The following is a 12,903-nucleotide window of genomic DNA, read 5'->3' as shown; positions in this document are numbered from 1 at the left end:
ATATCGGGGACACCAGGCCTGGTTTTCATAGCTGATTTTGAAAAGGCTTTTGATAAAATACGACTGGAGTTTATATATAAATGCCTAGAACATTTACATTTTGGGGAATCTCTTATAAAATGGGTCAAGGTTATGTATAGTAACCCTAGGTGTAAAATAGTAAATAATGGCTACATCTCAGAAGGTTTTAAACTATCTAGAGGAGTAAAACAAGGTTGTCCACTGTCGGCATATCTATGTATTATTGCCATCGAAATGTTAGCTGCCAAGATTAGATCAAACAATAATATTAAGGGATTAGAAATCCGTGGCTTAAAAACTAAGGTGTCATTGTACGCTGATGATTCATGTTTTTTTTTATTTTTACCACAATTAGAGTCTCTCCACGGCCTCTTAGAGGATCTAGATACTTTTGCTATCGTCTCTGGATTAAAACCAAATTATGATAAATGTACCATATTACGTATTGGATCACTAAAAAAATGCACATTTTACATTACCATGGAGTTTACCAATTAAATGGTCTGATGGAGATGTGGATATACTCGGTATACAAATCCCAAAAGAAAGAAATTATCTCACTCCAATACATTTTCATAGAAAGTTAGCAAAAATCGATAAGATCTTGCTACCGTGGAAAGGAAAATACCTGTCTATTTGTGGAAAAATCACCCTGATTAACTCTTTAGTTATATCACAGTTTACCCATTTGCTTATGGTTTTGCCTACCCCTAGTGACCTGCTTTTTAAATTATATGAACAAAAAAAGATTCAATATTATTTGGAACGGCAAGCCAGATAAAATTAAAAGGGCCTATTTATATAACGAATATGAATTCGGTGGGCAGAAATGATTAAACATTAAAGCATTAGACCTCTCACTAAAGGCATCAGTCATACAAAAGTTATACCCTAAATCCAAACTGGTTCTCTAGTCAATTGGTACGAATGTCTCATCCTATATTCAGGAAGGGCCTTTTCCCCTTTATTCAGATTACACCTGCTCACTTTCGGTTGTTTGAAAAGGAAATAATCTCCAAAATATCTTTATTTTTTAAACAAGCCTTAGAAAGTTGGTTGCAATATCAGTTTAATCCACCTGAAAGGATGGAACAAATAGTACAACAAATATTGTGGTTAAATTAAAATATACTAATTGATTAAAAAAAAACTTTATCGAATAATTTTTTTTTAAATGTATAATTTTAGTGAATGATATCATAAATAGGACTGGTGGAGTTATGTCACACATGCAGCTAACACAGACATATGGAAATGTCTGCTCTACCCAAAATTACAACCAATTAATTGCAGCATTACCACAAAAATGGAAGAGGCAAGTAGAAGGGGGAAAAAGTAAGGAACTTGTCTGTCGGCCTGGCATTAAAGACCGTAAATGGTTAAAGAAAAGTGTGATAAATAAAAACATATACCAATTTAATTTAAGGACCAAAAAACTGACAGCTGTGCCATATAAATTGCAAAATAGTTGGGAATAGATTTGCGATGTACCCATTCCATGGCACCTGGTTTATGAATTGATACTCACAACAACACCGGATTCACAACTTTCAATTTTTCAATTTAAATTACTATACAAAATTCTTGCAACTAATAGAATGTTATATATACAGTATGGGGGATACAATCTTCTCAGCTCTGCAGATTCTGCTGTGAGGAGGCAGAGTCATTAGATCATTTATTTTGGTATTGTCCATATGTAGCTCGTTTTTGGTCACAGGTCCAGGAATGGCTGAAGAATTGCAACATTTGCCTAGAACTAACGCTACAGATAGCAATACTGGGTGATGTGAAAAGCCATAATCAATCAATAATATAATCATTATTTTAGCAAAAATGTTTGTAAATTAAAAATAATCTGGAGAAGCTATGAGAATAGGAAGTTTCAATTATTTTGTGAAGCATCACAGCACAGTTGAAAAATATATGGCAAATAGAAATCCGAAATGGATGATGTTGAGAGATAGATGGGAGGGGTTGAGTGGAGCTGAAGGGTGGAACTAATAACAAGATAAACAATGTAAAGTACATGGGATCTGTAAAATGTATATAGGTTCGGAACTTTTGTGAAATAGCACAGTTACAAATAGAAATCAAACTGGATGGACATCATAAATAGAGGTAGGACTAAAAACAAACAAGAGAGAACTATTGTAAAGTAGACTGTGTCTGTAAAATGTGTATAAGATGCATAAATTGAAGGTAAAAGCAGAAGTGTTTATTAGTTTACTCCAATTGGGGGATCGGCAGTAGGGTTTGCGAGGAATAATAATAAAGGTATATTATTTTTTTAAAGTATGTATGTCTATATAGGTATGTGTATGTACAGTATATACAGTGGGGAGAATAAGTATTTGATAACCTGCAAAATCATCAGTGTTTCCTACTTACAATGCTTGTAGAGGTCTGTCATTTTTATCATAGGTACACTTCAACTGTGAGAGACGGAATCTAAAACAAAAATCCAGAAAATCACATTGTATGATTTTTAAGAAATGAATTTGCATTTTAAAGCAGAACTTAATATTTGGTACAGAAACCTTTGTCTGGAATTACAGAGATCATACGTTCCCTGTAGTTCTTGACCAGGTTTGCACACACTGCAGCAGGGATTTTGGCCCACTCCTCCATACAGACCTTCTCCAGATCCGTCAGGTTTCGGGGCTGTCGCTGGGCAATATGGATTTTCAGCTCCCTCCAAAGATTTTCTATTAGGTTCAGGTCTGGAGACTGGCTAGGCCACTCCAGGACCTTGAGATGCTTCTTATGGAGCCACTCCTTGGTTGCCCTGGCTGTGTGTTTTGGGTCGTTGTCATGATGGAAGACCCAGCCACGACCGATCTTCAATGCTCTTACTGAGGGAAGGAAGTTATTGGCCAAGATCTCGCGATGCATGGCCCCATCCATCCTCCCTTCAATACGGTGCAGTCGTCCTGTCCCCTTTGCAGAAAAGCCTTCCCAAAGAATGATGTTTCCACCTCCATGCTTCACGGTTGGGATGGTGTTCTTGGGGTTGTACTCATCCTTCTTCTTTCTCCAGACACGGCGAGTGGAGTCTCATCAGACCACATGACCTTCTCCCATTCCTCCTCTGGATCATCCAGATGGTCATTGGCAAACTTCAGACGGGCCTGGACATGCGCTGCCTAGAGCAGGCGGACCTTGCGTGTGATGCAGGATTTTAATCCATGACGGCGTAGTGTGTTACTAATGGTTTTCTTTGAGACTGTGGTCCCAGCTCACTTCAGGTCATTTACCAGGTCCTGCCGTGTAGTTTTTGGCTGATCCCTCACCTCCCTCATGATCATTGATGCCCCACGAGGTAAGATCTTGCATGGAGCCCCAGACCGAGGGTGATTGACCGTCATCTTGAACTTCTTCCATTTTCTAATAATTGCGCCAACAGTTGTTGCCTTCTCACCAAGCTGCTTGCCTATTGTCCTGTAGCCCATCCCAGCCTTGTGCAGGTCTACAATTTTATCCCTGATGTCCTTACACAGCTCTCTGGTCTTGGCCATTGTGGAGAGGTTGGAGTCTGTTTGATTGAGTGTTTGGACAGATGTCTTTTATTCAGGTAACGAGTTCAAACACGTGCAGTTAATACAGGTAATGAGTGGAGAACAGGATAACTTCTTAAAGAACTTCTTAAAGAAAAACAGGTCTGTGAGAGCCGGAATTCTTACATTGTTAGTGAGTGATCAAATACTTATGTCATGCAATAAAATGCAAATGAATGACTTAAAAATCATGCAATGTGATTTCCTGGAATTTTGTTTTAGATTCCGTCTCTCACAGTTGAAGTGTACCTATGCTGAAGTGTACTACATGCTTTGTAAGTAGGAAAACCTGCAAAATCGACAGTGTATCAAATACTTGTTCTCCCCACTGTATATGTACATGTATGCGTGCATGTATGGAAAAATATATTTACAAAAAAATGGGGGATTGGAAATGATGCAGACAATTACATTGGAAGCAACATTCTTTCCACAATATTAAGCTGATCCACCCCCTAAAAAAAAAAAGAGTGAGCGCTCTGACAATAAAATTCCCAGTTGCGCCTGAATCGACGAGCGCCTTATGCTGGGAAAATAAATAAATCAATAAAAATCAGGAAAACAAACAGGTACAAACAGTTGGACAACAGAGGACTCTGGACAGGAGTGGTGCAGACTCACCTGGGGTGACGCCAGAGTGCCCTGCCTGCTGCCTCGACTCCCAGAGGAACCAACCTGGCACCGACCGGCAGTGTGCCCTCTGCAACAATTGGGTAATGTGGAATCGGTGAGGGTAACCAGAAGTGGTCTAGTGATAATTGTTTGTGTTTCTGTTGGTCAGAGGGAGAAGGCGCTCGGAGTAAAACAAACGGGGGCAAGAAAAGTTTATTGTTTTGCACTCAAGAAAAGGGCACCAATGGAAGGAGTGATAACTGGGGTAGTAGTAAATTTAAAAGTTGACCAGCTGAGGGGAAAGATTCCCTGTGTATGTGGTGGTCGTCGTTTGATGTGAGGCAAACAGGGTGGCGAGAGTAGGGAAACAGAAGAGTCATTGTCTGTTCTTTTGAGTTTTGAAGAGTCTTTGCCCGACAAAGTGAAGTTTGGTTATATAAGTTATCCTGTACTAGCGTATGTGCTGAATACATGACAGGTGTCAAGCTTATGGGCCTGTGGCAGCAGTGTGTAGGAGGGAGGGTCTAAGGTGTGAAAAGTGTGCAGAAGGGCATGAGACAAAGGAATGTGTAGTATTTGGGAAAGTAGTGGAATGTGTTAATTGTAGGGGTGCCCATGGAGCTGGGGATCAGAAATGTCCCGTGTGAGAGAGGCAGGTTGAGTAGTGCAGAAGTTGTCATATGCTGAGGCAGTGAGGAAAGTAGAGGACGATGGGTTAAGGGGGAAGAGTGGTGAGAGTAGTAGAGATATCCCAGTGTAGAGGGATAGGCCAAAAAGTTATATAAGTTTCAGTAAGATTGGATTTTTAGCTTTTATAGCAATAGTTATCAACTGTACTGCAGGGATGGAACGAAAGTCCCAGAAAATTGAGGCTGTGGTGGAAGCTGCAGAGAGGCATTTGGGTGTGTGAGACTTGACATCAGAAGAGTTACAGGATGTGTTAAGTGGTGATGTCCCATCCTTTCAGGATGATGGCATGAGGTAGGAATAAATACATGTAATTAGTGGAGTAGTGTTCATTTGTTTTGTTAATTTCATTTTATATTAGTGTTAGATGTTAGATGTCTTTTCAAGCAAAGTATAAGGGAGTTGTATACCAGTCTTGTAGGTGGTGCAACAAATTGGATGCTAACCTCCGTTAAACCTCATAGAAGAAGATGAAGACGAAGAAGAAGGAAGGCTGCGAAGGCGTCGGTTTGTTAACTCGATTTACTGGCTTGTCAGTGGAAAATAAAAGTGGAAAATATGCGTACTGTCTTAATAAAACACTATTTTCCACCACCGTGCTAGGGGGGCTAATGCTACTTCCTGATGGTGCCCACCACATCCAGCAAGAGGTAAACAACAGACTCATGCGGTGTGCAACATCTGTAAATTGTCAGAAAATCCCAAAATAGTGGTGGAAAATTGTGTTCTATTAAGACAGTATGCATATTTCCCCAATTTATTTTCCACCGACAAGCCATCGGATTGAAATTGAGTTAAGGAGGAAATCAGCGCCTTTGCAGCCTGAATGGAGGGCGCTTTATGTATGAACTGGTCACCGGGAGCGCATTAATCCCAGATGAATACCAGATGATAGTGAGGATCCATAATGCACACTAGCAGATGCTCAGGCTAGGGGGGACCAGCTTGGTTGTCTTAAGGGTTGGTTGTCACAGTGCTAATTATTCCCAATCGTAAGTGGTGCTGTGTAGAATTTTCAAGCTTTAACATTTGTGAATTATTTGAAAGAACTCATCCACCTAGTCAATTCATGTCAGCATGACATAACGTTGAGGTAAGGGAATTTATGTGTTTTGGAGGTGAAAGTAAAAATGGTTATCAACACATCACGCCAGGGTAAGCCTACAGAAACACAGCCCTTATTTTAAGTCTTTCATAAATCTCCCTATGGGAAAAATGAATGGTGGAAAAACAATTGGAACTATTTCCCTGTTTGACTGCTAGGTTTTATGCGTATTATGACACCTCCACTGTGGGGCTGTATACCACATCAGGAAGAACGCCGCCCTCTAGGGGTCTTGGGCTATGGTCTTCCCTATTTTGAGCACATTCGTGCATATCACGTTATTCAAGATGGTCACCGTCTTTCAAAGCGTGTTGCATTATGGGGATAAAAATTGTCTGACTTGTATGACGACCGCATGAACTTTACAGAAATTATGTGATCAAAGATCATCAAGTTTAGACTGCAGTCGACTCCAAGTTTCTGCAGTTGCTCTTCACCAACTTCCACCTGCAGCCTTGCTTGCATTGTTCGGAGGCTCTATTGTTAATCAGTCGTTAGGGTGTTTTTGTTTGACCCAATGGAATGTCACCAAAGACATGACTGAAACAGGAACCTACGTAATTCATACAGTTAAAAGCCTATATACAAATGAATGTAATATTTGAGTCTCTCTCCCAGTAGTTGATTGTACAATGAACACACGTATGATTTCAGTTCATGAGTGTGTGATATGTAGGTTAGAGACATTTTTAATTAGACATTATAAAGAACAACTTGTATGAACAATGGCAATATTGCCATGTTGACCTAAGCCTTGCTGTTGGAAAACGGCATTAGTGTCCAACTTTCGCCTGTCGCAGATGCACCTCCCCCGACTTTCATCTACAGTCGTTTGCTTTCACCTTACCACTCAAACAATCCCAGTGGCTTTCATTTTACACTGAGCAAAAATACAAACGCAACATGTAAACATGAGCTGAAATAAAAGATTCCAGAAATGTTTAATTTGCACAAAAACATATTTTCTTTCAAATTTTGTGCACAAATGTGTTTACATCCCTGTCTGTGAGCTTTTCTCCTTTGCCAAGAGAATCCATCCACCTGACAGGTGTGACATATCAAGAAGCTGAATAAACAGCATGATCATTACATAGGTGCATCATGTGCTGGGGCCAATAAAAGGCACTCGAAAATTAGCAGTTTTGTCACACAACATAATGCCACAGATTTATGAAGCCATTTTTACATCAGCCGATGTCACAAAGTGCCATACAGAAACCCAGCCTAAAACCCCAAACAGCAAGCAATGCAGATGTAGAAGCACTCTGTCATTTCGTTCTGTGAGCTTGTGTGGCCTACCACTTCGCGGCTGAGCTGTTGTTGCTCCTAGACGTTTACACTTTACAATAACAGCACTTACAGATATCTCAAGTTTTGATGGAGAGCTCTGACAACACCAGAGCTGTTGTAAGAGAATTGAATGTTAATTTCTCTACCATGTTGAGTTAGAGAATTTGGCAGTATGTCCAAACCAGCCTCACAACTGCAGACCACACGTATGGCGTTGTGTAGGTGAGCAGTTTGCGGATGTCAACATTTTGAACAGAGTGCCCCATGGTGGTGGTGGGGTTATGGTATGGGCAGGCATTAGCTATGGACAATGAACACAATTGCATTTTATCGGTGGCAATTTGAATGCACAAAAATACCATGATGAGATCCTGAGGCCCATTGTGAGGTCATTTTTTTAAAGGTATCTGTGACCAACTGAGGTATATCTGTTTATTTTGTATTTTTTTTATTTCACCTTTATTTAACCAGGTAGGCTAGTTGAGAACAAGTTCTCATTTACAACTGCGACCTGGCCAAGATAAAGCATAGCAGTGTGAACAGACAGCAACACAGAGTTACACATGTCAATAACACAGTCAATAACAAGTCATAACAACATAATAACAAGTACAACAAGTCAATAACACAGATTTTTTTTTTTAAAGAGTCTATATACATTGTGTGCAAAAGGCATGAGGAGATAGGCGAATAATTACAATTTAGCAGATTAACACTGGAGTGATAAATGATCAGATGGTCATGTGCAGGTAGAGATACTGGTGTGCAAAAGAGCAGAAAAGTAAATAAATAAAAACAGTATGGGGATGAGGTAGGTAAATTGGGTGGGCTATTTACCGATGGACTATGTACAGCTGCAGCGATCTGTTAGCTGCTCAGATAGCAGATGTTTAAAATTGGTGAGGGAGATAAAAGTCTCCAACTTCAACGAATTCGTTCTAGTCACAGGCAGCAGAGAACTGGAAGGAAAGGCGGCCAAATGAGGTGTTGGCTTTAGGGATGATCAGTGAGATACACCTGCTGGAGCGCGTGCTATGGGTGGGTGTTGCCATCGTGACCAGTGAACTGAGATAAGGCGGAGCTTTACCTAGCATGGACTTGTAGATGACCTGGAGCCAGTGGGTCTGGCGACTAATATGTAGCGAGGGCCAGCCGACTAGAGCATACAGGTCGCAGTGATGGGTGGTATAAGGTGCTTTAGTAACAAAGTGGATGGCACTGTGATAAACTGCATCCAGACTGTATTCCCAGTCATGTGAAATCCATTGATTTGTGCCTAATTTATTTATTTCAATTTACTGATATCCTCTAATGAACTTTAACTCTGTAAAATCAATGAAATTGTTGCATGTTGAGTTTGGGCCAATTTTGGCAATTGATAGGGTCTTCAACTTATGTTTTTCTAGGCTAATTGTTCCTTTGGGATATTGGCCAGCACCTAATCAAATGTACAATATAAATGCAATTTTATTGATTGATTTCTTATTAATTTCAGCACACAATTTGCCTTCAGTTTGCACATTTATTTACAAATCCAGGAGCTTCAACCACTGAATGAGCGATATATGAACGGCTTCGACACCCCCAAAGAGGACGCCTCTCACCAACAGTCCAATGAAATGCGAAGGTGTTTGGTCTTGTCGGCTTTTGAACCAATCACAACGAAGAATACTGCTTCGCAGCGCTAGTTCACTGTCACATCCAAATATGTAGCTTCCTGATTGGACCACAGTGTACTAGCGGCTAGTTGACAGTGCGGTTGGAAGCGAAAGGGAGGGGGAACCCGAATGCAAGCCATCGGTGTAACACAAGAGGAGACAATTGAGTTTGAGATAGCTTCAAAAAGGGAATATATCAGACGTAAAACCAACATTATCAAAATAACTTTGTTACACAAAAAACACAAGACTTTGTGCAGTTGTTGACTGTCCTCTAGCTTTCATTTCTACAGGCAATTTAGCCTTGTTTATATTGTAAGGGAGGCCCAATCTGCTGCGGGAAGCGGACGCCTTCGGAGTGTTGTTGAGTGGTTCGGTCTTTTCGCGCACCTAGTAAGTGAGGCTGATGTATGGTTGTATTCACTTACGTTTTATGAAATATACAGTGATTTTCAAACTACTTTAAACCTTCAAATCAATGTGAAAAGTGGATGTTCGTCAATCATGTTTCGTCTGTTGATACTAACCTGATAGCTAACTAGCTATTTCGTTACTATACTTAGCTAGCTAAATTGTTTTTTTCCTCACTTTCTAGCCACAACGATAATGTGATGACTAAATTATGTTAGTGTTAGCCAACTATTATTATATTAATGAACAACGCACAGGACGTTTAACTTTTTGCAGATGGCGTTGGCGTTATTTAGCTAACGGTAGCTAGCCAGCGCACTATCACACGACGTTAATGGCTAAGTTGGTTAGCTAGCTAACGTCGCAACTAGCTAGCTCGCCATATGGGTCTGTTTTGGTATCAACACTAAATTAATACTACAACTCCCTAGGTCAATATCATGATATTATCGAGGCTAGTTAACGTTAACTTTGCTTCTATGTACTGCTGCTAGACACCCTATATTTTCTTCAATAACGTCAGCTGATTGATTTAGCTAGCTAACTGTATAGTGGCTAAGCTAATTGTGGTGAATTGTTGCTAACGTTAGCTAGTTGTACACACATTGCGTTAGCCACATCCAGAGCAGTTGATGCTGCATTAAAGTGCTAATCGGAACGAGGAAACTGCGACTTGTTAACTGGTTGTAGTCATACACGTGCTGCGTTCAACGATTCAGAAAGTCGGACATTTCCGAGTTTTCTAGTTCCGGTTAGTATGCTAACGCGGCAGTAGTCTCAGTTTACTCAAGCTGTTAATAAAGATCACACTAACGCAAGGGTTCCCTAACTTTTACTGCACAACTACATATTTAAACTAGAAAATGCAGCATACCTCACTTGGAAACATTTGATTCCCTAGTTAAAGCTGTGTGTTAATTATTCACACAATTTTTGGTCCCGCAGGCTGTCTCAACACAATGACATGAAGTGTAAGGGGTCCTTAGTTGACACAAAGGTTGTATTCTATGCCCATTTGAAGATGAATGAGACAATTGGAAGCTGGGGATGATTAGGTGGACAGATTGGGAATTTAGCCAGGACACTGGGGTTAACACCCCTACTCTTACCATAAGTGCCATGGGCACTTTAGTGACCACAGGCAGGACACCTGTTTAACTGTCTGAAAGAGGGCACCCTACACAGGGCAATGTCCCCAATCACTGCCTTGGAGCATGAGGATATTTGTTTTAGACAAGAGGAAAGAGTGCTCCCTTCTAGCCCTCCATTGCAGTAAAAGTACATTTCAACCACAATATTGTTATTGCGTTGATGAGAAATGGCCTATGATGACGGCAACTAATGCATTTTATATTTTGTGTCCGTCCCAGAGAATATGAAACAGATGCCACAATGACATCGAGATTTGGTAAAACCTACAGCCGTAAGGGCGGCGATGGATCATCATCATCCAAGTTTGATGAGGTCCTGTCCAACAAGAGAGCAACGCTCAGCACCAAATGGGGCGAGACGACATACAAGGCCAAGGTGAGCTCCAAGCGCCCGGGCCAGAGGAGTGAGGTGGCAGAGCAGCCCAAGAGGCCCAAACTCTCAGATGAGATCTCTGAGGACCCCTTTGGCTTTGACAGCGATGATGAGTCCAAGACGGTCACCTCTCGCTTCCCACACGCCAAGGCCTCCCCAGCCAAGCCGGCATCAGCAGAGCCGCCTCAGGCAGGGAGGCCAGGCTTCTGCCTGGAGTCCAGGAGCAGCCAGCAGAGCAGCCTTGTTCCCAGTAAAGCTACCTCTAGCATGGGTAGTGACAGAAGCCAATTGACGGTCACAGAGGACACAGCCAGGTTCTTCAACACCACCACCACAACAGGTAGGAGGAGCCTCGTGTTGCAAAGTAGGACTACTAATCCAATGTAGAATCAAATCTTGGGCCAGAAGACCTTTGCTTCCAGGGGGTGTAAGGGATAAATTGCTTGCAATATGGCGGACTCATTTGTTAAGATCAAATGTTGTGTGCCGTGTCAGCCAACTTTGGTTATAATTATTGAAACTGTTATTTCCTGTCATTGATTTCAAGCACATTTATTTTTAAGGTAGTTATAGGACTGAGTACCAAATATTTTGATGGTCTTTAGTGATCCAATATTAGTAATCCAATATAGTAAAAGATTTGTAAAGAATGAATTAGTTGTGCTAGTGAGTCTACAAAAGGAAAATGCTAAATTAAGTTAGGATGCACTTGCAATTCGTCTTGTTAATTTCGGACCATATGATGTCATCCAGCCATTTGATTTAGACAGCAGATTGGTAGCTGACCTTAGGATTCAGACAAGTAGTCATTTAAATTGAACAGCAATTTAACTCTTTACAATCATCGTTGTAAGCTTTTGACTTTGGGAAAACTTTGATAGCCCAAATCTTGGAACAGAAAAACATCTAATCTGGCAGTGTGTTTTTGGAGCAGGCTTCAACAGGCTGCCAGGAGTGAGTTTAGCTTACCCTCTGGACTGGAATAATGGGCACCAACTGTCAGCCTAGCAGGTGGCTCTTGTGGATTACACCCAAAGCACTCGCTGGGGAGAAGCAAACCCATCAAAATTTACAGTCTGCATTATGTTGATGCTCTTCTCTAATACGAAACCAGTCCACTTGACGGGTACAGCCTCGTTTTAGGAGGCCATCTCCTCTATGGCAGGTGGTTCTGATTGTATTCCGCATTGCTAAGCAGACACGCTGAATGTTATTTACTGCCAGAGGCAGCAACTTATTGCTCTAGTTACGGGCCCGTTTCAATGCAATGCTGCCTGCTGTTGTGTGCCCTTGTCCACTGCAAAAACACTATCACATCATTTGTCACTCCTCCATATGGCTGTATGCCCTCTGTGACTCTGTCATTCAAATCAGTGGCCCTGAAAGTTGTCTAGGCTTTGAGTCACTTAGAGAATGGGCTTGTTTGACACATTTCTGTAGGCATTGAAGTTGCAGGCTCAGGTATGGAACAATAGCCACAAGCATATCCTTTGTCATGCAAGTTAGCGCTAGTCACATGATGAGTAAAAGTTATGTCAGTCTGTAAACTGAACTGAAAGTATTACTCATTGGCACATTTAGCAACAGCACTGCCACATTCCTACACAAACCCAGGATATCCTCCAAGGCCCAGTGTTCACTTGTCCACCCATAGAAACTCTCTACTTGTTTGTCTTGCGGAGAAATCAATATGAGCAGATCTGGGGTTAAAGGAAACTTTTCACAGCTGGGACTTGCGGTCAGACTGATGTTAATACTTATTGAACCTCGTTTAAGGATTCATCAAGCAAAGCATTCCGGCCCTTTTTTTATGTGGCTAATTATTGAAAAGCTTAGTTGGATCTAGAAAACTTTTTAACTCCGAGGTGCTCAGTCTTTAGCGACAATGGCGTGATTGTCTTTGCATTCAGAGTGTGTCCAGACAGCGATCCCTCAAGTACCAACTGCATAATAAACCAGGCCTGTTACGGCTCTGATTGAAATCTAATCAGACATTTTCTCAGTCCAATGATTTTTTTTTAGTGCAAAAGATTCTAAA

General features: G+C 41.1%; 1 protein-coding gene across 1 annotated transcript in view; it reads left to right on the top strand.

Annotated features, from left to right (window-relative positions):
- The first annotated feature begins 9,013 nt into the window (after window positions 1-9,013).
- LOC110491419 (wings apart-like protein homolog) overlaps window positions 9,014-12,903 on the top strand; it is a 46,165-nt gene continuing 42,275 nt past the window's right edge. The window contains exons 1-2 of the mRNA XM_036946263.1: window positions 9,014-9,323; window positions 10,712-11,205. Of these exons, the coding sequence (XP_036802158.1) occupies window positions 10,734-11,205 (472 nt within the window). The 5' untranslated portion in view covers window positions 9,014-9,323; window positions 10,712-10,733. The remainder of the gene's footprint in view (window positions 9,324-10,711; window positions 11,206-12,903) is intronic.

This window comes from Oncorhynchus mykiss, chromosome 16 (assembly GCF_013265735.2).
Source record: "Oncorhynchus mykiss isolate Arlee chromosome 16, USDA_OmykA_1.1, whole genome shotgun sequence".
Classification (NCBI taxonomy): Eukaryota; Metazoa; Chordata; class Actinopteri; order Salmoniformes; family Salmonidae; genus Oncorhynchus; species Oncorhynchus mykiss.
Note: the sequence above shows the minus strand (reverse complement) of the source record. Positions and strands in the feature narration are given on the sequence as shown.